Source organism: Coturnix japonica, chromosome 28 (genome assembly GCF_054131305.1).
Source record: "Coturnix japonica strain WE chromosome 28, WE-NBRP24, whole genome shotgun sequence".
Taxonomy (NCBI): Eukaryota; Metazoa; Chordata; class Aves; order Galliformes; family Phasianidae; genus Coturnix; species Coturnix japonica.
The window spans coordinates 5,388,799-5,414,554 of NC_140690.1; the positions used below are offsets into that span (position 1 = coordinate 5,388,799).

A 25,756-nucleotide genomic window follows, 5' to 3' on the forward strand; every position below is an offset into this window, starting at 1 on the left:
ACCAGTCAGTGACATTAATTCTGTTCTATGCCCTAAACCCAATGCAGGTGATGCTCTCATGGCTCTCATTGGTTGAGCATCTCAGGCTCACAGACTCCTCGAGACTGTTGCTAGGATTCATTTCCAAATAAGGTCAATTACCAACCTCTTGTTTTTAGGTCTGCCTTGTACTTTTCTGCGGAGAGAGAAGGGCAATGTTTCCAAAAGTCAGTACATTCATTCTGTCCTGTGCTGGGCTCTACCCACCCTGTGTATTTATCTTGTGCTTGTCTCAATTCTCCCCATGTCAGAATCCCCCTAGTCTGAACTTAACTCTGTTCAGCAACTTTCTTGGTGCAAAAACTACTTATACAGCTGTTTTACAAGAGGGTTATACATTCAGTTCGGGCCTACACTATGTACTGAAAATACTGGAAACTTCCACTGCAAAAACACAATCTACCTCTCCCATCTGTGCAGCCTTGCAGACCCAGAGCACGCCAGGTTATTTCTGCTTTCATAGCATTTGCATGCTGCAGGGTGAGCAAAAGGTTCTGCTGCTTGATTCTTCTGCAAGAGCTGCCTACCGGCAAATGGTTGCAGGGATGGAGGATGTGACAGAAAGCATTTGTCTCCACAAGAGCAGAGTTACATTCAGTGCAGAGTGTGAGAGTCAGGTTGGTGTGGAAAAGCACTGACACGCTGGGGATGATGCAGTGCTCACATGTCTAACACTCACAGACATTACTGTCAGAAGGATGGTGCTGTGTTGTGCTTCTACCTTTGGCAGCCCCTGGAGAAATGCTGTGGCACACAGAACACCTTTGTATTGCACTGACTGCTGCCATGCAGCATGGATTTAACACACCAAATCCAGAGGAGCATGACTGCATCTAACTGCCCTGAGAAAAACTACTGTAGCTGAAGAGATGAGGAGGCAGCTGCTCATCTGCAGAACAAGCAGCACTGCCAGACATTGGGCCAGGTGAGCACCTCCTGCTGCAGCGTGATGATGACAGGGCTGGAGATGATCTGCAAAGCCAGCTTCAAAGTGGGAGACGTGAGTCAACATGGCAGGAGGACAGAGGTGTTAGGGAGCAGCCAAGGCATCAAAGAGTATCAAAAGGCTTTAAAAGGTATCACAAAGCGACAGCCAGGAAGACTGGGATTATCATGAGCAGCAACCTGGATGCTAGAGATTATTTGCTGCCATACAAAATGGTAGAGATCTTGCTGCTGACATCCCAAAGCCATGCAAAATGGGAACCCAGAGCTCTGCCTGCACGAACCCCACAGCCATAGCATTGCAAGCTGAGCTGCCTTGCTGTTTGTTGCATTCATCCCAATCCCTGTGAATGAAGACTCGGAATGCAGCCAAGGCGATGATTGAGCATGAGAGTGACTTTATTCAATAAAAGACAGGAGGGCTTGAGAGGTCAAGGGTGAAGATGGGACTCCTCTTGTCAAGATGAGAGTGGCTCAGAGCTGGTGCTGCTGCCTGGTGCCTGGGACTGGCAGCCTGACTCTAAGTCCCCATCTAAGATGCTCAGCTTCACCTCACTGATGCTGCCCTGCTCCTGCATGGTGGTGCTGCTGTTGGGGCACTCGGGCTGTGCTTGGGATAGGCAGCACTGCAAAGGCGCTGGGTCACAATCCAGGCAGGTGACTGCTGTGTCTGGCAGGCTCAGGTCAGGAGCTTCAGCAGAGCCAGGAGATATGAGAGCATGAACGTGGATGAGCCCCTTGTGTCCATCACTGTTACCATGTGGAAGGCTGTCATCCGAATTGCAGCAATTTGTGCTTAATAAGAACTCTCCATTGATGGAAACACACTGCACATCACTACTTGGTTTGGATCTTTGGGGTTGACAAGGGCTCGAATTATCTAGGAAGGCACAGAAACACAAGGGTTAGTGTCAAACGTTTGCAAGTTGAATCATGCAAGAGGTTGCTGATACTTGGTAATAGAGTGGCGGCAGGACGAAGCAAATAAGCTTGAAGCAACAGAGCCACTGTCTTGAAAGTGATCCTCGTGCAGGTCCATAAGTTTTGACTCTGCCTGGACTTCATATGGGGCAGTATGACATCACAAAGGGGTGATATGATGTCACAAAGGGGCATTATGACGTCACAAATAAGCATTATGATGTCACAAAGGGGCACTATAATGTCAAAAAGGGGCATTATGACATCACAAATAAGCATTATGACGTCACAAAGGGCATTATGACGTCACAAAGGATCGTTATGACGTCACAAAGGATCGTTATGACGTCACAAAGAGGCATTATGACATCACAAAGGGGCATCGTGACGTCAGAAAGGGGCATCGTGATGTCAGAAAGGAGCATTATGACATCACAAAGAAGCATTATGACGTCACAAAGGGGCATTATGACATCACAAATGGGTGTTACCATCACCCTGCGCCCAACTCCTCTCTCCCTCCTATTGGCTCCCTCTCCCACCAATCCCCGATCTCCCCTCCCCTTAGGCATTGAATTCTCTTCTCACTACCTCCTCCCAGTCCTCCCCTAGGAACAGAAACCATTCAGATTCTACAGCAAACTACAGCATCTGCACTGCAAGAGCTCACTGAACCACCTGCAACAATGAAACATGGTTTTGGAGAGTGGGTTTGAAAACACACCTTTAGACAGCTGTCTCCCTGTAGCCAAAAGGAAACCAAGCAGCAAAAGAAGAGTCCAGCCTGAAACATGCCCATGCTACTAGCCCAGGTTTTTCACAGTCAATGCAGAATCCATCCTGTTCATGAGGTGACAAATGACCAGTGGGTCTCCCCTTGCTCCACCCCTTCTCCTTCAAAGCCAGAAAAAGAAAGAAAAAACAAGCTTCTGTACAGCTGCCGTTATTTCTGACATCGAGTGTAATCACAGAATCATAGAATGGCCCGGGCTGGAAGGGACCTCAAGGATCATGAAGATCAATCACCTCCCTGTCCCTGCTGGCCATCCCCTCTTCTGATGGAGCCCAGGGGACCATTTGCTCTCTGAGCTGCAAGAGCACGCTGATGGCTCACGTTCTGTTTTTCATCCACCAGGACCCCCAGGTCCTTCTCTGCGGGGCTTCTCTTAAGGACTGCTCCTCCCAGGCTGTAGAAATGCCTGGGATTCCTCCAGCCCAAGTGCAAAACCTTGCACTTTGCTGTCTTGAACCTCATTAGATTCACCTAGGCCAACCTCTCGGTTGAGCTCCCTCTCAATGGCATCCCTTCCTTCCACTGCATCAGCCGCACCACTCAGCAAACAGCAGAGGGTGCACTCCATTGCATCATTGGTGTCACTGATAACCATGTAAAAAAACACTGGTCCCAAGACAGACTCCTGGATGACACCACTTGTTATTGGCCTCCACCTGGACACAGAACCATGAATCACCACCCTCTGTCTGTGGCCTTTCAACCAATCCCTTATCCACCAGGTGGTCCACCTGTCAAATCCACATCCCTCCAGTTTAGAGATAAGGATGTGGTGGAGGGCCATGTAAAAGATCTTGCTCAAGTCCAGGTCAATGACATCAGTTTCCTTCCTTTTGTCCACAAATGCCGTCACTCCATCATAGAAGAGCACCAGATTGGTTAGGCATGGCCTTCCCCTGCTAAAGCCACGCTGACTGTCTTGGATCACATGCTCATTCCTTATGTTATCAAGCATGTCTTTGAGGCGGATCTGTTCTTCACCATCTTCATCACAGTTCTACATTTGAATCAAATAATTGGTGTTGCTGTCACCAAGAAAACCTCTTTGTCTTCTACTCCTGCTGCACATCTGTGCTTTCACCAGAAGCAAAGGGAGAGGCCACCTCCTAGATCCAAATTTTAAGAAACCAACACCCAATAGGTGTCATCTGAAGTAAAATAGGAGAGAAATCAAGATGACTCTTTTGCATCCAGCTTGGATCACTCCCTCACTCAGGCACACCACCATCAGATCAAGGAGATGCTGCCTTCAGCTTAGAGACTGTATGGGAAATCACAGCTTGAACCTCTGATTAATCAGCTGAGGCAAGTGTTGGGCCAGCTGCGGGAGCACAGGTGAGAGTAATCTAGCTGTGCTCCCAGAAGGGGTGGACCTCGACTGCACCTCTTCTGAGACCTCACCTCATTTAAACGCTGACCACCACTAAGGCAGAATCTCTTGGAGACTGCTCCCCAGTTGAGACTGCCTCAGCTTTCTGGTCAAGGCATCAACATTGGTCAGTTTTCCTTTGCTAATAATCTTTGACTATTTACCACCATCTTGGTTAACATCTTTTTACTAGCCACCTTTACAGAGACCATAAGGGCTTGGGCTTCCAAACTCTCAGCAAGCATTTGGATCAGACAGCTTCCTGCTGGGGAGCCCCCTGCATCACTGCTGCCTCCTCGTTTTCCGTACCCGCAGATGCTACAGAGCTCATTAGCATGGACTTCCTTCCTCCCCTCAGCAGCTGCTCCTGCACTCACCTTCATTCCTACTCAGATACCGGCCGCTTCCAGCACCAGCTGACCTGCAAGACACAGAAAGGAAAGGTGGGAGTCATGCAAACGCAGAAGCCCAAGGCTGCGTCACCACCACGTATGGCAGCCTCGGGAAGTCAGCTGCAACTACATCCTTTGTCAGAATGGAAACAGGCACCGTCAATTAAGTGTGACCTCTGAACTCATTGCCACCATCAGAAATAGGCACTGAAATTGCTCACTTCACTGCAGCTGGTTACCTCCTGATTTTGGGTAAATGCGGACACTGTCTTGAGGGCTACCAGAAAAACGACATCAACTTCATTGTAGGTGGTTAAGCTTGGAAGCTGGACTTGAGCAAGAAAAGTTTCTCAGCTCAGAATCACAGAATTATCAAGGTTGGAGAAGACCTACAAAATCATCTGGTCCAACCATTACCAATACTTCCCGGATAAATCATACCTCTCAACACAACATCCAAACGTTTCTTGAGCACTCCCATGGTCAGTGACTCCACCACCTCCCTGGGCAGTGCTATCCAATGCCTGAATACCCTTTAGGGGAAGTAATATTTCCTAATGTCCAGCCTGAATCTTTCCTGGCACAGCTTAAAACCATTCCCTCTAGACCTATAACTGATCACACGAGAGAAGAGGCCAAACCCCAGCTCACTACAACCTCCCTTCAGGACGTTATAGAGAGTTATAAGGTCTCCCCTGAGCCTGCTCTTTTCCAAGCTGAACAATCCTAGTTCCTTCAGCAGCTCCTCGTAAGGTTTCTGCTCCAGACCCCTCACTACCTTTGTAGCTGAAGACGTTCCAGAACCGCAAGGTTTTCTTGCAGGGAGGGGCCCAAAACTGAATAGGTCAAACATCCTTCTCTCCATCATTGCTGTCACGTGGAAGGCTGTCCTTGGAACTGCAGTGACTCATGCATCCTAACTGCACTCCATTGATGGAAGCACAACGTGCATCATTGCAACTTGCTGGTGGGTTCCTGTATTGGCAAGGGATCGATTCACCTGGAAAGAGTAGATACACAGCATTTAGCGTCAAACTTTCACTGTCCAAGGAGGCAAAGGCTTGGTGCTGCCTGTCAAGCAGGTTTCAAGCAGCTTGTGAGACTCATCTGGGAAAGACAGGAGTCAAACAAAGATGTCAGGCACGGGCTTGAATGCCAGAAGGAGGTACAAGCCCACTGAAAGCATGAATTCTACCTGTGTTGCTGACAAGCAGTGTTTTGAAAGCTGGATTTGCACCCTTACCTGCCAGGACCAAGACTTCTACTTCAGAGGGCTCCCTGGCACTGCTCTGCAGTTGGTGTTTGGCCACAGGGGATGGTTTGCCCAGGCAGAAGCAGGAACGCCAACTGCCAGCTGGTGATTCCTTCCTCTTTCTGGAAGAACTTGGTCTGGAGAGAAAACAGAGCATGCTGTCAGTCGTGGTGCAGGATGAGGGAAGAGCTGCACCGAGCCCTTGCCAATAGTTGCCTGTTCCCGCCACTGCCTGCTTTCTGCTGAAACACAGCCTAGAAACACCCTCTGTTTCAAACAGCAGAGGATGCTTCCATTCCTACAGCTCAGCCCTCAAGTCCTGCTGGCTACATTCCTCTCAATGATTTCAAGCAAGATTCGGAGCATGTGAGCAAAGGCTCCACAGCCGGACAGGAAAGGAGCTGGCAGGCGTAACTGCTTTCTGAGGAACCGTACAGTTATAAGGGAAGCTCAAAAGCATCCCTGACTCTTACGTTAACACCTCCTCGGCCTCAGCTCACTGCCACCTTTAATTTCTAGTGCCAGCAAGTCTGACCAACAGCTCTGCTTACAGGAGAAGCACAATTGGTTTCAGGCACATGGCCCTGAAATCTGGAAAACCCCAAGATTTCCATGTACAGCCAGCACAGAACAGGATAGACGCCAGCACGGCTTTCTGCATCTTGTGACTGCCTGCCCAACCAGGAAGGAAAGGCACCTTGTGTGGCTCCACTGAGGCCATAGGGCAACTGTGTGTTAGTTGAATCCTCAAAGATATAATGGACAAAAAATAAACCAATAAAAATCATCCGAACAATGATGGTAGGGGCTGGAAAGGGAATTCCTCTTTCTTTATCTTTCAGATGGAAAATCAATGATTGCGTTGAAGTTCCTCAGTACAGCTGCAGGCCCTTCCTCCACTTGTATCTTGCTGCTCCGTGTTGCAACAGGAGAGCTGCTCTGGCCTCTCCTCTCAGCCTGTGCCGCCTGCACGGTGAGCAGCTTTGTGGATGGAGACACCCACACAGACTTGGGCCCAGGCAGAGAACTGTGCCCTGCAAGGGAAAACCACAGCTAAGACAGAAAAGGAAGCAGCAGCACAGCCATCCCCATTCTGCATATCTCTCAGAATTGCTCATCCGAGCCACTGGAAGAAGAGGAGCTCAAAATAACTGTGTGCTCAGAGGTATGCTCGTGGCAAAGGACACAGCCACAATTAAGAGCAGCTCACTGTATCTTAAGAGGCAAACAAAAAGCGTAGAAAAACGAGGGGCCAGAGATCTCAGAAAGCATCACTGCCACACTTCAATCAAGTTTCACCTGCTTGCAAAACATCTTAAGAGCAGTGATGGTTTTCTCTATGTAAGGCTTGGACACTCTCAGGACCCATCAACAGGGCACCATATTCTAACCTAAGCCCAGAAGCCTGCTGTCTCCTCAACAGTAACAGAATTTTCAAAGGTCTTGGAGAAGCCCTGGATTGGATGAAGCTGTCAGATTTAGATCAAGCTAATGGAGGAAGATGCTCACCTACTCCCTCTCCCATGGCTGGTGTGGATTTGGAGCAGAAAAGGACGTCTGTGTAAATAGTACTGTTGAAATATCAACTGGTAGAGCAGTGTTGCACATTGTACAAATCACAGTTGGACATCCATGAACAGCTGATGATAAAAGTAATTGTAGGGGAAGAGCTGGATGAAATATTGTTAAAAACAAATAATCATTTTAGCTGCACGTTTGTAAGCATTTCTTTTCATCCTTCTCAAAAGAGTTTCATGGCAGAATAAAGAGGACACGTTCACACAGACATTTCCACAGCCAGACTAGGGAATAATCAAAGAATATCAACCAAAACGTGTTTCCTACCAGTTACATGAATCTTGAAGGTGAGTTTCTAGCCAGCAGCCTCGCAGCTGTACTCCCCTTTGTTGCAGTAATTCATTCCTGGATGTAAATCACATGTAGAAAAGTGTTGCTATGATACTAGATGACCAAGAAAGTCCTATAGCCAAAATGTTTTGCACCAGAGAGGCTGTCAGTTGATCCTCCAAATGCAAGACACACCAAATGAAGCGTTCCTTTATCTCTGGGATTCCAAGCATTTTCTCACCTCTGACTTTCACTTGGAATGTTGCTTTGTCATCTTTTGTTTCACAGCTGTAGCTCCCTTGGTCTTTCAGGGTCACATTTTTGACCATGAGCTTGCGGTGCGTCCCCTTGGAGATGATGGTTGTCCTCTGGTCCTGCTTCACCTCTGTTTGATCTTTCTTCCATACGACAGCTCCGCTTGCAGCTGACACCTCACACACCAGCTCCAGGTCTTCAGGACTGACTGATATTTCTGGAGTCATTTTGGGCTTGTTGACAACATTAATGGCTTCATCTGAAGAAAAAAAGAGAAAGTGGTTTACATCCTGACTCAGGCTTATTCAGCACAGCATGAAGATACAGTTAGAACTGATTGTAATGTCTCTGCTCATTACATTTGGGTGATTGAGTTTCACCTCTGGAGGTACTCACATACAAACGTGTGCTTGATTCTCCTGTGTAAGGAAAGAGTAAGTTCTATGCAGACAGTTCTTATTTCTTTTAATCAATTCTGTATTCTGCACACGTTCTTCTGAAGCTAAAATGAAGGCAGATAAGTAACGTGTTTGCAATGCATGAACAAACGTATTCAACACCTTGTCTCTAAGCTAACAAGCAGCGTTTGAAGAGCACATCAGTATTTCATGCCCTTCATTCCATCCAGACAGAACCTGCCTGAGGAGCAAGCTGATGGCTGTCAGCTACAGGCAGACCAAGCTTAGTACTGCATTTCTTAGAGCAACAACTGTTGCTTTCAGTCACTGAATATACCAAGGCCAATTGCTATGCCAGGCACATTTATGGCATCAGTGAACAAATAATGAGTTAAAAATTGTAATAGACAGGAGTCATCTATTCTTGTAAAACTAGGTGACCAAAGAAGAACAGTCCCTCTAGAGTCAAGCTGTTTAGAACTAATACCATCAATCAATGTCACGTAGATAGATTACTTCCCTGCCCTATGACCATCTTGTGACCATTTGGTGCTCCTAATTAAGCCCTCTTGATGGCATTTTGTCTGAGCCATGTGACATTTTGTGATAGGAGTTACTGCTAGTGTTCCCTTCACCCTACACCAAAGTAGGAGGTATCCATTCTCAGGGAATCATGCAGGCTTCCTCTGGATTTGATGCTCAGAGACAGCCCCAGAACTTTTTAAATCTTAGCTTAGCTCTCATCCAATAATGTTCATCAAACAGTGCAACTTGTCCTTTGGGGATGCCTTTGTTCTGCATCAACCAGTTCCAACGGAGTCTTCTCGGCTTGTTTTAGATCAGTTTTTCAACAGATAAAGAAAGGGGCTTTGAATTACAAAGTGAAATTGCAGAATGCATGATTCTCAACCAAACAGAACGGGAGGTGGGATGCAGGGTGAATACCTGAGCCAACACCACCTGCAAGCAATCCTTCAATATCTTAGGAATCTCTAGCCATCCCAAATCCAGTGTTGGGCTTGATCTATCATCTCTGCTGAGTTTTTAGCTAGCTGATGGTGAGCATCATGGTGGAGATGGGTGAGCAGTCAGACTAGAGGGTCTTAATCAACCTTAAGGATCCTGTGATCAGAGGAATGTGAATGTGTTGTTAAAGGTCACAAGAGCTGCACTGCAGCATGAGCATACACAGCGAAAGGTTTTCAGTAGAGCTTCGGTTCATAAATGAGGACTGGGTTATGGAAAATAGGCTCAAGAAATAAACCAGAAAACAGATCTTAACGCCAGGTTCTGTGAATGCAGCCAGCTGAATTTCACAGATATTGAATTTCAATGACAATTTCTTGTGTTATTTTACCCTCCAGCTCCACCCTGAACAGGAACAGGTCAGTGACAAGCATTACTCCTCCAGGCTTGACCTGACAGTGCTTTACTTGTACTATGAGCTAATGCCAGGAAGAGCAGGAAAAGAGTTTCATCCACGTGCCTTCTCCTTCCTTAGTAAAACCAGTGTGAAACTGCAGCCACGTCAGGCTGAAGGAGACGTCTCAGATGTCCTGCCTGGATGCAGGAGCTCACGTGTCAGAGGATGTCTGGCACGTCAAGTCTCATGGCAGTGCAGTGCATGACAAACTGCAACAACACTTTCCTGTGGGCTCCTTTGGGCACGAGGCCCAGCGGGTGACACACCTCTGGCTGCAGCTCTTCAGAGCCTCCCAGCAGCCACGTGATGCCCATGGGAGAGACACAGCTGACCCGCACAGCAGATGATTTACCAGCTCGCTCTGATTTACAGCAAGAGAAGATACAAGTGGTGATGCTGAGTGGTGAAATACTGCGAGTGTGTGGCATAGGTATAAGATTTGTGAGCCTGAGGATGTTCAAAGTCAGGATGGACAGGGCTCAGAGCACCTGATGGAGCTGCGGTGCACCTGTTCATTGCAAGGGAGTCCAACTAGCTGACCCTTAAGGGTCTCTTCCCTATCTATGAGATACACAAAAGCTGATTCTGCAGTAACCAAGCTACCAACAGCAGCTGTTTGTCATACAGCTTGCCAACACAGATTTTAAAATAACAGCATTGATTACTCATTTGATAGTCACATTACAGTGCAAAGCACATGGAAACGTCCATCAGCTAATTCATTTAATTCTTTGGGCAGACCTGCCAGTATGAAATATTATGCTAACATGACAGAGAGAAGAAAAGCAAAATTAAGACTAGCTCACAAGCCGTGGCAGGAAGTTCTGCTCTCCATCAATTTAGTCCTATTATTCAATTCTGTTTGGAGATGTCTCCATGACTCTCTGGAGTTTGTTCTTTGAGAAGAAGCAATTAATTAAGCTCTCCAATGCCAAAGTGCATACACTACTCTAGGCCTTTCTTGTTTCTCCATGGATCAACAAGGGTGACAAGCCAGCAGAAGATGATGAAGAGCCTCATCATGCAAACTCATGCATTTTATCCCCCTCACAGATGCACTGACAACTTACAGCATCATCCATTGAGACGTTGTGAATTTTCAGGGTGTGTTTCTTCCCCACAATGTGCAGTTCATATTTTTCACTGGCCTTGATCTCCTTCCCATCCTTCATCCACTCCACAGTAGCGCCTGTGTCTGAAAGCTCAGCCTGCAGTTTGGCTTCCTCACGCAGCCGAGCGCAGATCTTTTCTACATCTTTGCTCTTATTGGTAAATCCCACTGCAGCACCTGTCAGGAGCAAAGGCCTCGTTATTTCAATTGATATCAGGCTAACGTGGTCAATGTTTGCTGCAACATCTCTGAAAAAGTATCACCTTCTGTTCCTGCACTCATCATTGTGTCAGTGCTGAGCAATTCAAGATATTTCATTTGGTCTTCTTGCCGGATTTACTAAGTAAAAATCAACCAAACATCTCCTTCTACTGATTAATAATGCTCTAAACATGCTTCTGCAGAGGTTTCCACCCAATGACAAACAGGTCCTCCCATCATGAATGTTTATTTGTTCTATTTTGTCATGCAAAGCTGATTGACAGAGATATTATTGGAATGATTGCTCCCCTACTTCTAAACTATTCCAGTGCAATCAGAAAGGCTGTCTGAACCTGGAGCTGAAAGTACTGCTCTATGGTGATGCAGTGGCAAAACCTGCTGACTGAATGCACTGGCCAGTAGCTGTGAACTGCAGACATTCATCAGTTGGCATGAAGCAATCTGGTTCAGATACCAAGCAGCTGGGTAGACTGGCTTACCCTACACTCAGTGCTATCATGTTTAGGTCATTACCAGGACTCACGTCAGTCCATGGGATGCAATTTCAGGTATTTGGTACAGGCAGTGAATGCCTGCAGCCCCAGTTCTAATCATCAGATCACAGCAACTATGCCTTGACTGTAAGAGGAAAGGAGAAGGATCAAAGCAAACACCTCTCACTCTCATCTTGCTGCTGACATCAACATTTTCGGCAACAAATTTCACGTCTGCTCCACCATCATTCTTGGTGATATTCTTTATGATTAGGCTGTGAGTAGTTTGGGTTCTCTTGATGAAGATTAAATCATAGGTACATTTCTACTTCTCCCTTTGCATGAGTGCTGGAAGAAGCACTTCTATGCTTAAGATCTGTTACAGAAAGTTCTTCCTCTTGCACATGTGTGATATCAAAAGATAAGGATATTCATGTCTCTGTCACAGAAACAGAACTTGTATCACTTTAGTGGTAGCTGGAGGTTGACAGGAGAACTAGTAATAAAGGAAAGCCTTTGGTGTGTTAATGTACTACTATCCTTAAAGTCAAATGAAACATCTTTAGGGAACCAACACAGCTGCTCAGCTCACACTGACCCATTTCCATTGGGGTTTTTGTGCTTACCAAGGTGCACGCTCCCTGGGAATTCCAGAGACGGGCTCTGTCCATGCGCATTGACTGCAGACACTCGGAACTGATCATCAGCCTCTTCAGACAGATTGCTCACCGTGAACTCTGGGACGGGGACATGAGACTCGTGGCACCTCACCCACGTGAAGCCAGTTAGTTTATTGCCTTCCACAATGTAGCCATCGATTGGAATGGGGCGTTGCATCTTCGGAGGGGACCATGCCAGCGTCACTGAGGTTTCTGTTTTATTTTTCACCACGGGGTCAGCTGGGGGCTGGGTGGGAGGTTTTCTGGGAGCTGAACAGAAAGAAATACAGAAATATTAGCATAAGGTCATGTAGGCTGGAAAAGACCTTCAAGATCAGCAGACTCAACTTTCAGCATGACCTACTGAGTCCCACCATTAACTACTGTGCTACCTGAGGACATACATGACAAGCTTATTCCTGCAGGTATTTGCATAGTGAATATATTCACCCTCTGGTTGCTTTGGAACATTTTAGAGGTTAAAATCCCATCAGACTTTTTCACCGTGTGCAGCCACTGATACAGGCAGGAGGCTGGGAATTACCTGATGGGCTCTAGTTACAGACTACTGACACAGTAAAGGATTGATTTCATTTCATTTTGGCCATCAAAAAGTTTGGAGTCTGGTTTAAGTCATCCATCTAGACTCCAATTATAATCATATGGAGAACAGCGCATTTAGGAGAACTCATCTCATCTTAATAAACCTGAATGAAATCACAGAATCATAGGATCACGGGAGGGCTTGGGTTGGAAGAAACCTTCAAGATCATCCAGTTCTAAACACCCTGCCATGGGCTGGCTGCCCACTAACCAGCTCAGGCTGCCCATCACCCATCCAACCTCGCCTTCAACACCAAGGACAGGCATCCACAGCTTCTCTGGGCAGCCTGAAATGGAAGCAATGAGCCACATGTTGAAGATACTCAAACATTCATGACTGTAGAGAGAGCCAAATACTCCATACATATTGCCTGCCTGGTCAATGGTATTAAAATGCCAACAACAGACTCATCCAGCTCATTGAAAATGGTGTGAACAAGGCGTACAGGATTCTTCCAGCAGCGAGTTAGATCTGCAAAGTGTAAAAATAGGAAATCTCAATGCAATGCAATTTTCCCTCATAACATAAATAGACACATAACTGTTTTGGGGTGCACTGTTACCAGCCTGTCAGTTGCTGTTGGTCAGTGCTAGATGCCAAAGGTCCCACTAACATAGCATGAATCCGAAAGCTAGACGCTGGAATCAGATCTCCTGACCTTACCATCAGAAATCGAGATGTCATATTTTGCTCAGAGGTGCCTGCTTGTAGGAGGGACAGCTTCCGAGCTTTTTCTGCTCCAGGAACCAGCTCCAGCTTCAGGATTTAAACAGCAGTCAGAAATTAAACTGAGCTTTGTCACCTCCATCAAACAGAAGGAGTGGTTGGGTGGTACAGCTTTCCAAATAACTTAGAAACTGGCACAACAATCAGATGCCTACCTTTTCTTTTTGAACTTGTTAATACATAGAGCTTAATAGCATCAGAATGCCCCAAGCACTTCAGATAACACGACAGCTGTAAACCCTTCTTTAAGGATTCCTTTGTTTAACCACTGAGTAACTGTAATTCAGTGGTGCTGGTGGGAGAAGGGAAGTCCTAATCTTCCCAGATGGTGAATAGAGCTGATGTTCACATGCAGACTGGTGCTGCAGCACAGCCAGAAACCACTCATTTGGGAAACACAGCACCAAGAAAATAATGGGAATAGCTTCATAAAATCAGGCAGCTTCACCCAAATTTCATGTCAGGTCCATTATTCTTCCTATTTTCAGGAAGAAAGGTTTTCCCTTTTTCTTGTAGTTTTATTTTCTTTTCCTTTCATGCAAGCAGCTTTGTAGCTTAAAAAATTGTTTTCTAATCACCTCCTGGTGTGGACAAATCACACAGGTTTGACTCCATGTTTTACATAGTTAGCATTTTATATTTGTTCCAGTATGGAACTGTACAGCCATAGAATGGCCTGGGTTGAAAAGGATCTCAAAGATCATCCAGTTCCAACCCCCTGCTATGTGCAGGGTCGCCAACCACCAGACCAGGCTGCCCAGAGCCACAATCCAGCCTTTCCTCATAGGAGAGCTGCTCCAACCCTCTGATCATCACAGTGGCCCCTCCTCTGGACCCACCCCAACAGCACCACAACCTTATTGTCCACAGAAAGCATATAACCCTCATTCAATTGCCCTTCCACTCAGCTTAGAGCACTACTAAAACCAGCATCTTCACCTTAGCTCATCACACTGCTGCAGTTCCTTTTACAAGGATTTCACTGGCAAAAATTAAATCAAAGCCATCACAAGGGATTTAGCACAGTTACGTGTTACTGGCTACGAGAGCTGTCAGCACAGTCACCTGTCAGGCTTTGCTGCTGTTCTCTTTATGTAGAGGCACAACAAGGTTCAGACACCTCACAGTGCAATTCTCACTTGGACTGTAAAGAAAAAGGAGGCTTGAAAAGCAGCGTGTGGAAAACAAAGAAACAAGAATTAGAACAACGGTGGGGCCATGGCACTTGTAGGAATTGTTCTGCCTTTAACAGCAGAGCTTTTCAAGAAGTATGAGGGCATTGCAAACCAGACCAGTTTGGACAGATTAACAACTGCAAGTAGTGGGTTCCAAAATTCCAGACATGAAATCAAAGATAGAAAAACTCTTCACATTTTCATCTCTCAATTTTTCGTACATTGTGCATTACAGTGCAAACAAGTCTTCACATACAACTTGGAAGCTAAAGACAAGTCTGACAAAACAGACTGCACAAAAATGATGGATAATTAACAGAGCAAATTGCTCTTTCAAAAACAGAGTTTATGTCTTCTGGTCATAACACTTCAGAAGCCTCAGAGGCTTCTTCTCCTTTGTATATTTTCATTAATCTTAGATTTTGTTTTCATTCAATGTGACCTCACTAAACAAATATTGTCTAAGACCATGAGTATCACATAAATGTGCAGATCTCAAGCTGCTCACTTATCTAGTACCCTTGGCATGATGCTTTATTTTCCTCAGCTGATCATCTAGATTGTGCCTGTTGATTGTGCAACAACAGCCTGTTGGTCTCGATTACCTGTGAGAGGCTCTAACTTTGGCCAGGAAAAATCATTTGAGGACAAGTAATTCTCTTGGAATCAGTAAGGCAGTCTTCCCATTCTTTCTTACCAGCACCCATCTTACATGTTAATAAAGGCTTCTGGAAATCAGTTTGAAGATCAAGAAACAATTCAGTTCAAGCATATGCAATCACAGGATTTGTACGTCACCTGCAAAAGTCATTTTATTCTATCCACAATCTCATCCTACATGCAGTTCCTTAGAGGGTTCCTTAGGCACACCAACCCCATGCTCCTATTACAGACCCTTGCATAAGACAGGTGATATACCTACAAGATTATCTACAGCTTAGACTATGAAAACAGGGAGTCTAGCTAGAGAAAATTATCTACCTGTGCTTCTGAGCCATCTGTTAACCACTCTCATACAGTTCAGGCCAATCCAAACAAGATGCAATGACATGTCAGCCACAGAAACAGCTTGATTTTAAGGAGTTTGTTTGGACAAGCCCCTGTTGCATACGGTGGTCAAACATGCATTACTTGGGGGCACATTGTATTTGATTTAACAGATACTCTTACCTTTGGCTTTGCACAGAGTCCAAAGTCTATCAGCTTCAAATTGTCAATCAGCAGATTTTCCCGGTGGATGAGAAAGCAGTCAGGAATGATTTCCACCCAAATGCCCAAGGAAACATCTTTTCTCTTCTCTTATTTCCTGCTGTGGACAGTGGTTCCCAGTCTACTCAAAGCTCGCTCGCTCTCGCTGTCTCAGAGATCTTCACTGACTGCTGGCAAGTTCCCATCTTCCAATATCCCAGGTGGGAAATACTAGCTTGTATCTGTTGGAAAGGACCTGGGGACTAGGAGGACAAGTGGTGAGAGACCACAGGCTGAATGCAAGCCAGCAGTGTGCTCTGACAGAAAAGAAGTACAACAAGATCATCAGCTGCATTAAAAAGCAGCACAACCAGACCAGGACAAGTCATTCCTGCTTCAACACTCACTGGACCACATCTACAATACTGTATCTGGTTTTTGGCCAGGAAGGATAACAACCTGAAACAAACTCTGTGGATGACATCCAGCCTGTGCAGGGGGCTGAAGCTCCCACTCAGAGAAGAGAAGCTGGGGAGAAAGATGTTTGTTCAGGGTGCAGAGGAACCTCATGGCAGCTTCTCAATGCCTACGGGGTGGGGAGAGGGGGTGCGTATGAAGATTGACTGAGGCTCTGGCCAGCAGGTCACGATGGGATTGTGACAGGAAACAGTCATACACCTAAACAGCAGACTAGATAGAAGGAAATAGCTTTCCAAGCACTGAACATATTACCCAGAGAGAACATGCAGCCTCATCCCTCGCAGAAAGTGATGATGAGAGTGGGAAAAGCTCTTGAGAAACTTGGTCTCACGATTCCCAGAGCAGCAGGTTCAGGCACAAATCTCTACAAGTCACCTCCACACCCAGTTCCTGTCCAAGCCCATAAATCCATCAGCTTCTCAGCTGGAAGCCAGTTGCTTCTAAAACATACAGACAATGATTCATTTTTCAGAGGGGAAAGGTTCCTTAGATAGAGGGATTTCATAAGATGCCTAGGAAAATGCTCGTGCTGTAATGATTTGCTTTACTGAGTGATACCAGCAGCTTACAAAATGCCAAGCTCTAACCTATTGGTGAGGAAATATTCAAGCCTTCCAGTACCTAACCTGTGCTTCAAGACTTCAGTGACAGAAAATCCATTGGATGGGGCCAGAGGAATGCATCTCACCCCATACCCTCTGTACAGCCACCATTTGTTTAAAGGATCACTCTTCCTTGAGGCACAAAACTAGAGCAGGTTACACAACAGACTGACACCACAAGGGCTTCTCTCGAGATACAAACTGCAGCAAAGAGCATCACAAAAATGTGAAACCAACACTCAGATCAGATCTGTGTCTCTGCTCCGCTCATTAGGAGCATCATGTTTTACTCCCCTTTCAGAGGAAGATACTTCTTCAAGGATAACAAAATCCAGCTCAGCTACAGAACACAGTACCACATAGCAATAAATATCTAACATTTCCTGTAGGGAAAGAATCCTAAGCACAAGTTATTGTCTGAGTTTCAGCTGGGACTGAATGATCTTCTTCAGTGTCTGATATAATACTACGTTTTCATTCTAGAGAAACAATGGAGATAGCGCAGTGATGCTTACAGTTGCTGCCAGGCAGCGTTGTACAGAGCCACAGTCAATCTCAGCTGAGAGCCCAAGGAAGTGAGAAGGAACAGAACTAGGACAGCTGACTTAAACTGGCCAAAGGATATTCCATACTATATGACATATTGTGGAAGGAGTTTTGAAGGGGGTATAACTTCATGTAAATCTCTTCCACTACTAGGAGGCTAACTGGACACTGATTGGTAGGTGGTGAGCAATTGCTTTTGCATTCATCATAACTATTATCCTTTTCTCTATCTCAGTACATAATTCTATCTCAACCCATGAGTTCTACTTTGTGTTACTTCTCCCCCCTTCAGTTCTCTCCTGCAGTCCACTGGAATGGAGTGGAGTACTGTAACTCTCTCTGCCAACAGAAAAATAAAAACACATTCATTATTATTTATGGAAGACTGACTGCAGTTCAGGCTCACTGGTTTGAGGTCTCTGGGCATAACCCTGACTGTGAACAGAAGCAATTGCTGAAACAGTCTGTCAAAAAAAGACTGGAGCTTCCTCTTCCAAAAGGCGGTCCTTAGAAACAATGCAATCAAACAGCTTCCCTGTAAGATAAGGTTATCTGAAAATGCATTTAGAGAGTATCAGAGAAAGATAAGTAAGAAAGACAGCACAGAAAGCAGAAACTATTTCTTACCTCTATGACTATAAATATTTCTTTGATGTCTCTCTTACGTGATCCAATGGGCAAACATGTTGATGACTTCAGTTCTTCATGGCATCAATTTCTGTTTTAGCATGAGGCAAGTCATCCTTAAGAGACCATAAAAGCAAGCGATGAAATCGCTAACTACTGTGACATACCAGGTACCACATCTGACTGCTGTGGAACAGAACAAGCACATATGGGACAGTACACAATTCAACATCAACTCAGCAATGACTGACATCACTCCCATAGAAATTCTGAAACAGAGCTGTGAAAAATGAAAAGTAAAACATTCAGCATTTTCATTGGCATTTTGGTAAAGTTGCTGTAATAATGTAACAATAATGTAATGTAATGTAATGATGTAATAACTTCCTCCATTTTAAAGCCAGAGAATACTGCCCTCTGAACAACCAGCAACAAGATTTGTGGTGCTCTGTTAAACTTTTTCCAGCTCTACAGCATCTTTCAAAAGGCAATGGGACCAGTAGGCTGCATTCGTATGTACCATCCCACCTGCCCCCGTGTTCTTGAGAACTCCACAACTCCAACAGAAGATATTATCATATTTAAATGCCTTTTGGCTTACCCCTACAGTAACTTTCTCCATGATTTTTAGTGCAAATTTTTCACCAGACAGAAGATGCCGCCCGAGTTTTACCTTGGCAAAACCACCTACAAATCAAAACACAGATGCTTAAAGTTGAGTGTGAATTCTTCTCTAATATAATATTACAATTTCCAACTGGTTTAAAAAACGAATTCCAAATTTATACAAATGAAACCTGACTTAGAGAACTGACAGGAGCTGTCAATCTATTCTCAGATTAATTCTAGAGTGGTGAGACAGACTGTTAGGTGTGCTGTTTCTGTACAAAGATGACACTTACCCGTTCCAACTGTTTCATGGAATTCCTAGTACTTGAGAATTTCCTCGTAGTCACTGACAGACATCCTGAAATGTGCAAGAACTGAAGATCCTCCAAGCACGTGCAATGAGGAAGGGCCAGCAGTGTTCACATCCTACTTAGGACATATTCTTAGAGGCAGAAGGGACACTCGTGGCAGATCCAGCAATGCTCATCTTCTCACCAACGTGCATCCCCCTCTCACCCAGCAACAACAAAACACAGTGCATGAAGCTGGCTTCACTTAGGTTAACAATATGGAACATCCCTCAGGGCTTTGTGCCACAGAGCAGTAGCAGGGCTGGACTACAGCTTGAGGAAGCAGTGGAAGCCTTTCCCTGTATGGTTACAGTGTCCCTGCACGCACCCCACAGCCAGAGCGTTGCAAGCTGAGCTGTCTTGCTGTTTCTTGTACTCATCCCAATCTCTGCGAATGAAAACTCAGAATTCAGTCAAGGCGTTGATTGAGCACGAGCGTGCCTTTATTCAATAGGAAAAAGGAGGGGGTGTGAGGTCTGGAGGAAAGATGGGACTCATTCTCTGTTGTCTGACGAGAGTGTCTCAGAAGTCGTGCTGTTGCCCGGAGCCTGGGACTCTTGGCCTGATTCTACCTCCCCCTCCAAGATGTTTGGCTTCTCCTCTGTAATGCTGACCTGAGCCTGCATGGTTGTGCTGCTGTCGGGGCACTCGTGCTGTGCTTGGGCTGGGCTGTCCTCGAAAGGCACTCGGTTCAGGCTGGTGCCTGAGGAGTCTGGCAGGCTCAGGTCAGCAGCTTCAACAGGTATGGGATGAACGAGAGCTTCAACGATGATGGCATTCTTCTCTTTATAACTGATGTTATACGGAAGGCTTTCATCTGAACTGCAGCATCCTGTGCTTAGTAACAGTTCTTCATTGATGGAATCACAGGATGCTGCATCGTAACATGCCTGGCGTCTTGGAGATATACAAGGGCTCGGGTCACCTAGGAAGGAGTAGACGCACAGCAGTTAGTGTCAAAGTTTCACAAGATGAATCATGAAACAGGTTCTTGACATTTGGCTATGCAGTGATGGTGGGCAGAAGCAAATAGGCTTCTAGCAACAGTGTCACTGTCTTGAAAGTGATCCTCGTGCAGGTCCAGCTCTTGTGTTGACAAGAGACTCATTTGGGAAAGACAGGGGTCAACTGAAGATGTCAGGCACAGGCTTGAATGCCAGAAGGATGTACAAGCCCACTGAAAGCATGAATTCTACCTGTGTTGCTGACAAGCAGTGATTTGAAAGCTGGATTTGCATGCTTACCTTCCAGGACCAAGACTTCAGCTTCAGAGGGCTCCCTGGCACTGCTCTGCAGTTGGCGTTTGGCCACAGGGGATGGTTTGCCCAGGCAGAAGCAGGAACGCCAACTGCAAGCTGCTGACTCTGCCCTCTTACTGGGAGAACTCATTCTGCAGAGAAAACAGAGCATGCTGTCAGTCGTGGTGCAGGGTGAGGAAAGAGCTGCACCGAACCCTTGCCAATAGTTGCCTGTTCCTGGCAATGCCTGGTTTCTGCTGAAACACAGCTTAGAAAAGCGCTCTGTTTCAAACAGCAGAGGATGCTTCCATTCCTACAGCTCAGCCCTCAAGTCCTGCTGGCTAAATACCTCTCAACGATGTCAAGCAGGGACATGGATCCCGAGAATGTTGGAGGCTCAGGCTGCTTCGCTCTCCTGGGGCAGGCCTTCAACAGGGAACGAAGGCAGGAGATGAACTTGCCCCGTTTCTTTGGCTCTGCGCAACAAAACAAAAAAACAAGTTCATTTCAGCCCTGGCTCGGTTGGACGAGGCCGAGTGCAACACATTCAACAGAACACGTAACAACAGAAAGCATGTTCCAAACAAAGACACGCAAGAACGGATTTTCCCCATCCCTGGAGGTGCCCAAGGAGCTTAATGCAGTTCTCTTTCTAAGCTTGCTCAACTCGGGCATTAATGAACCCCCTGAAAGCCACGTTCAGACCCCATTTTACTAACCCGCATTGTCAAATGTAAAATACGCACCTGGCTTTGGCAATGAATGTAGGATGGACTCGGGCAGTTTTCCCCTGATGAGTTCCACGCACTCACCAGGGAAAAAACCAACCTATAATAAGAACAAAAAGACAGGTGGGCATTAGCCCAAGCCCAGAGCCAAAGGGAAGGTCCTCTGACACCGACACAGGGCAACTGTTTGCATCCAGAAGCCATCCTGTGCAGGCAGAGCAGCTCCAACCGGAGATTCCCGACTCTACTGAAGCTGTGCTCTCTAGTCAAAAATGTGTGCCTACCTCAAAGCCACGCTTGCCTCTCCAAAAGGGGCTCATCTCCTTTGGTGGCATATCAACAATGCACACGATGTCTCCAACCTGCAAAAGATTGAAACATCAATCCCAGCTTCAGCACAGCTAAAACAAAAGCCTTCTTCTACGACACAAAATATGAGAGTATTCCCGAGGCGTTCACACTCTATACTAATTCTGTGCACAACAACAAGGAATGCCTGGAACTGCTTACCTCCAGAGAGAGCTCATCCAGCCCCTGGGTGACGTGGCTCCTAATAACATGGGCTGCCGCAATCGCTGGTACGTTTAAAGATGACATAGCACGCACCAGCTGCGGCTCCCGCATGTTATCAGCCTGCAAAACAGAGCACAGGCCGTGGTCAGGAGATGAGGACAAACCAGGAGGACTTCAAGGTGAGGAGCACATCTGCAAAGAAAGCTGCAGCAAATGCGCTCCGTCCTTATCAGGAGCACTTCAGAAGGAGCTGCACGTCTCATCACAGTTATTTCCCTTTCTGGCGTGCATTGCCAGGCCATGCAAAGATGCATCTCTCTCTACCCAGACTAATCAGCAATGGCACTGGCACAGACAAGTGGCCAGGCCCTTTTTGGCCCATTCTTTCCTGCAGGAGAGTACACCTGCAGCTCCTTCTAATGGCTCAACACAGGGAAAAAAGACCGGCCAGAGCTTCATACTGTACCTCCGTCGCCGCCAACTCAGGCTCACGGCTGATCCCACTGCACGCAGCACCCATCACAGCAAGTGTGAACAGCTGGAACAGAGCAGAAACACACTTCTGTTTTCTCTATTCACACAGCACAGTATGGACAGACTTCTTCAGAGCTACCCGCGCATACCCTGCGGCAAAACCATGCGGGGGGACAAAAAATGGCACGTACCTGGCAGTGAGATCACCTCAAGCTATCTGCAGCAGTTCCTTGTCGCTTTGCTCGGATGAAATGAGAGCAAAAGCTGCACCGAGGCAGTGGGCGGAGGGTGAGGAGAGGAGAGAGAAAGAGCAGGTCAGTGAGCAGGGCTAAGACTGTCATGGAATAACACACACAGCACAACTGTCCCACCCACTTGCTGCAAGACATGCTGAGTCTCAGGCTACGTGATGCCTGTCCGCCCAGCAACTTTACAATGCTTCCACTACTGAGCAAAGACAATGGAAGAAGCACAGGACAGGTGCCAACTTTACTGATACCCCCTTTGGAACGTGTGTACCTGGGAAAATTACGTCTGATGGTCAAGAGTAAGCAATACGGTGCTGTGAGCTCCGACAGCCAGCAGTTCTCAACACCTCACTGCCCACCCATCCATCCCACGTCAGCTCAGCTTACCTACAAGCTGCTGCACACGACGGTGAGAAGAAAAAGCACTAAAGATACTAACTAAAGCCACTAACTAAAGGCACTAACTAACTAACGGAACTAACTAACTAACGGCACTAACTAACAACAGTAACTAACTAACAACGCTAACTAACTAACAACGCTAACTAACTAACAACGCTAACTAACAACACTAACTAACTAACAAAACTAACTAACTAACGGCACAAAAGGCACAAGAACAACAAGACAATCAACCACTCCGACCACTAGCTCACCCACAAAGGAACACAGAACGCACCGCTCCTCCCCTCATTCCAGCCGCTTATGACATCACCAACGGCCAACAGCCTGGTCCACCATGACCCCCCACAAGGCGGGGAGCCAAGACCACGTGGTCACATCTGATTCCAACACGGCACCACAACATTCCAGGACTCAGTGTGGGCTTGGAATTCTATCCTGGTGTGGCAGCGCAATGGGAGGTGTTAGGGCACAGCTGAAGAGCTGACAGACAACGGACATTTCCAAAGGAGGGTGCCAGATTAACTCTCAGCATTCTCTTGCGGGGCTCTTAGGAATGCTTCAAACCCATTTTCACTGCCTAGCTCATTTCTAGAAAGTCCAGTTGAGAAATGCTCACTTTGTCTGGGGAACGCCTCTATGCATCATGAATGAAAAATAAAATAAAATGGGCACACGACCCTATGAAACTTACCTCTCTGCTCTTGCTGTCAGCCAGACACCTCAGATGAGCATGACGTGTCCCTGCTCCTGAATGAAGATTCACCCAAGTCTGTGTTCCTCTCTGCTCCATCTCTGGGTCTAAAAGAAACACAGACAGAGATGATTACAAGATCCTTTGTGCAGACGAAAGACAAGGGTGCACACGAATTCTGTTTAGCAAGAAATACTACATTCCCAATGGTAGTACTTGAATCCTCCTTTGGGGCTGGAGCTCAACAGGTCAACACATCAGAAATAACACAAAGTGCATCTGGAAGATGTGTCTCAAAGCCCAGAAAATCCAACACGGGAGGGGGCTGGACAGTGGACCACAAGTGTCCATTTCCATTACAGCTCCCTGTAGAGAACAGCACCAATCAGCAGGTGTGAATCAATTCATTCACAAGCTGCACAATGACTCTGTTCTTTACATGATAAAGAAACACACAGAGATTCCTGACCAAAAAGTTGGGAGTTAATAACGACCAAAGAGGTTCCTGTTCCTACGCCTCATCCTCTCACCCCAACTCCTGGGTGATGCCCACAGGCTTCAAGTCAGCTCTCAAATCCATTGAACTCCAGTCACAGAACTCCATCAAGAAGGATGTCACACATGTGACACTTACATACATTTTGCATCAGAAACAGTGACACCAGCAGGAGCAGAGAGGTGACTGTCCCCCTGTACTCAGCACTGGTGAGGCCACAACTCGAATTCTGTGTCCAGTTTGTGGCCCCTCACTGAGAAAAAGACACTGAGGCATTGGAACGTGTTCAAAGAAGGGCAACAAAGCTGGTGAGGGGTCTGGAGCACAATGGGGCCATATGAGGAGAGGCTGCAGGAGATGGGAATGTCCAGCCTGGAGAAGAGGTGGCTCAGGGGAAACCTCATTGCTCTCTATAACTTCCTGAAGGGAGGTTGCAGTGAGCTGGGGGTCGGCCTCTTCTCTCGTGTCATTACTGATAGAACTAGAGGGAATGTTTTCAAGCTGCGGCAGGAGAGGTTCAGGCTGGACATTAGGAAATATTACTTCTCAGAAAGGGTGGCCAGGCACTGGAATGGACTGCCCAGGGAGGTGGTGGAGTCACCCACCCTGGGGGTGCTCAAGGAACGTCTGCAGAAATCCCTGCTGAAATCCTGACCTCTGCCACAGGTGGCTGAGTGACACAAAAGCTGTGTCCTTGGTTCCCGGCCTTACCTTCACTTGCTGTTCATCTTGCTCTGCAGCTCCTGTTCTGAATAATCTTCTTATATTCCCATGTGATGTACCCTGAAATACATCATTTAGTGAGTCAGAACAAAACATAAGACATTAATTGGAACTGTGAAGAAATGTTTTTTGCACTTTACTTGGAGGATGTTACATGCTATACCTTCTTTTCTCAATTGTAACACATGATTTTTTATAAAAAGAAACATAGCAAGTCAGCTCTTCAGTGTGCATATTGATGAAACTTGGTGAAATACAACTATAGAAAAAGGCAATTTGAAAATTTAAATATTCTTATCAGAATCTCTGCTATTAGTTACCGTTCCAATGTTCTGATTTGATGATGATTCTCTCAGAGCTGTTTTGTCACTCGCCACCTCAAATGCACTTCAAGTGCTTTAGGAGCATCACTGGAATTTTGAATAAACTCGATATATTTTAGGAAAGCTGCTACAGATGCACGACTGCAGTACTTTGGAAAAATATAATCTTGATTGAACGCTGAACAGTGTTATTTAATTATAATCCAGGTAATTAAATTAATTAAACCAAGGGAATCACCTCCCAGTCAGTCAGCTCCCACCAGGGAACTCGCTTCCCTGCCAAGCAGATGCAACCAACACAAGCTGCTACATCACTCTAGGGCCCCACTGAGTCTTCCCAAGGGGTCTCCAAAGGCTTCCCTGTTGACTTCTGGGAACCTGGAAACACTCACATGGAAACCAGTGCCCCCTAATGTGCCCCAGAGGTTTCTCAGGGCCCTGCAATTAGCTCTACAGACATCCAGACATGCCCCAGAGCAAGTATGTGTGCTGTAGGGAGCCCAAGAGACATTCCAGAGTATGCTAGTACTCCTCAGTGCGCTCAAGGGTTCTTCACCTGTCTCTAAATATGCCATACTGGACTTTGTTTTCTCTTCTGGAGCTTAGTTCTCAGCTTTGCTTTCTCATGCCATTTATCATTCAGTTTAGAGATTATTTTAACTAAAATATTTTAATCCACCATATTTTCTGAAAACTAAGAATTGATCCCGCTCAAGGAAACAGAAGAGAAAAACATCACCCACAGGCTGCAGATATTTACCTCGACTTCTCTACATGCCATCCCCAGTGTGCTTTTCAACTCACCTTGCACAGTGACCCTGGCTTTTGTTTCAGAGTCCTCTGTCTCACAGGTGTACTCCCCGCTGTCCTTGGCGGTAGAGTCATGGATGATCAGAATGGCCCCAGTTCC

General features: G+C 46.2%; 2 protein-coding genes and 1 long non-coding RNA gene across 7 annotated transcripts; all 3 read right to left on the minus strand.

Moving 5' to 3' along the window:
- Positions 1-1,407: 1,407 nt before the first annotated feature.
- LOC146756159 (myosin-binding protein C, cardiac-type-like) lies at positions 1,408-13,961 on the minus strand. 4 transcript variants are annotated; one of them, XM_085524933.1, is made up of 8 exons: positions 12,068-13,961; positions 10,706-10,923; positions 7,557-8,073; positions 7,221-7,351; positions 5,703-5,848; positions 5,238-5,459; positions 4,445-4,488; positions 1,408-1,864 (listed from the first exon to the last, which is right to left on the minus strand). In XM_085524933.1, the coding sequence occupies exons 1-3, from the start codon at positions 12,276-12,278 to the stop codon at positions 8,038-8,040; spliced, it is 465 nt and encodes a 154-aa protein (XP_085381059.1). In that variant the 5' UTR covers positions 12,279-13,961; the 3' UTR covers positions 1,408-1,864; positions 4,445-4,488; positions 5,238-5,459; positions 5,703-5,848; positions 7,221-7,351; positions 7,557-8,037. The 4 variants fall into 4 exon arrangements, 3 of the variants coding, with proteins under 3 accessions (XP_085381059.1, XP_085381058.1, XP_085381060.1); XM_085524932.1 differs by lacking the exon at positions 1,408-1,864 and having other exon boundaries at positions 4,021-4,488; XM_085524934.1 differs by lacking the exons at positions 1,408-1,864; positions 7,221-7,351 and having other exon boundaries at positions 4,021-4,488.
- Positions 13,962-16,417: 2,456 nt separating this feature from the next.
- Positions 16,418-18,133, minus strand: LOC146756160 (uncharacterized). Its single transcript, XR_014937616.1, has 2 exons — positions 18,049-18,133; positions 16,418-16,713 (listed from the first exon to the last, which is right to left on the minus strand). It is a non-coding gene; the product is annotated as an uncharacterized LOC146756160 (long non-coding RNA).
- A 505-nt stretch (positions 18,134-18,638) lies between these two features.
- On the minus strand, positions 18,639-20,834 carry LOC146756161 (rho GTPase-activating protein 32-like). 2 transcript variants are annotated; one of them, XR_014937579.1, is made up of 4 exons: positions 20,595-20,834; positions 20,252-20,397; positions 18,951-19,932; positions 18,639-18,735 (listed from the first exon to the last, which is right to left on the minus strand). XR_014937579.1 is itself a non-coding variant. In XM_085524925.1 (3 exons), exons 1-3 carry the CDS (start codon positions 20,618-20,620, stop codon positions 19,502-19,504), a joined length of 603 nt encoding a protein of 200 aa, XP_085381051.1. In that variant the 5' UTR covers positions 20,621-20,834; the 3' UTR covers positions 18,900-19,501. The 2 variants fall into 2 exon arrangements, 1 of the variants encoding a protein (XP_085381051.1); XM_085524925.1 differs by lacking the exon at positions 18,639-18,735 and having other exon boundaries at positions 18,900-19,932.
- Between the last annotated feature and the right edge of the window lie 4,922 nt (positions 20,835-25,756).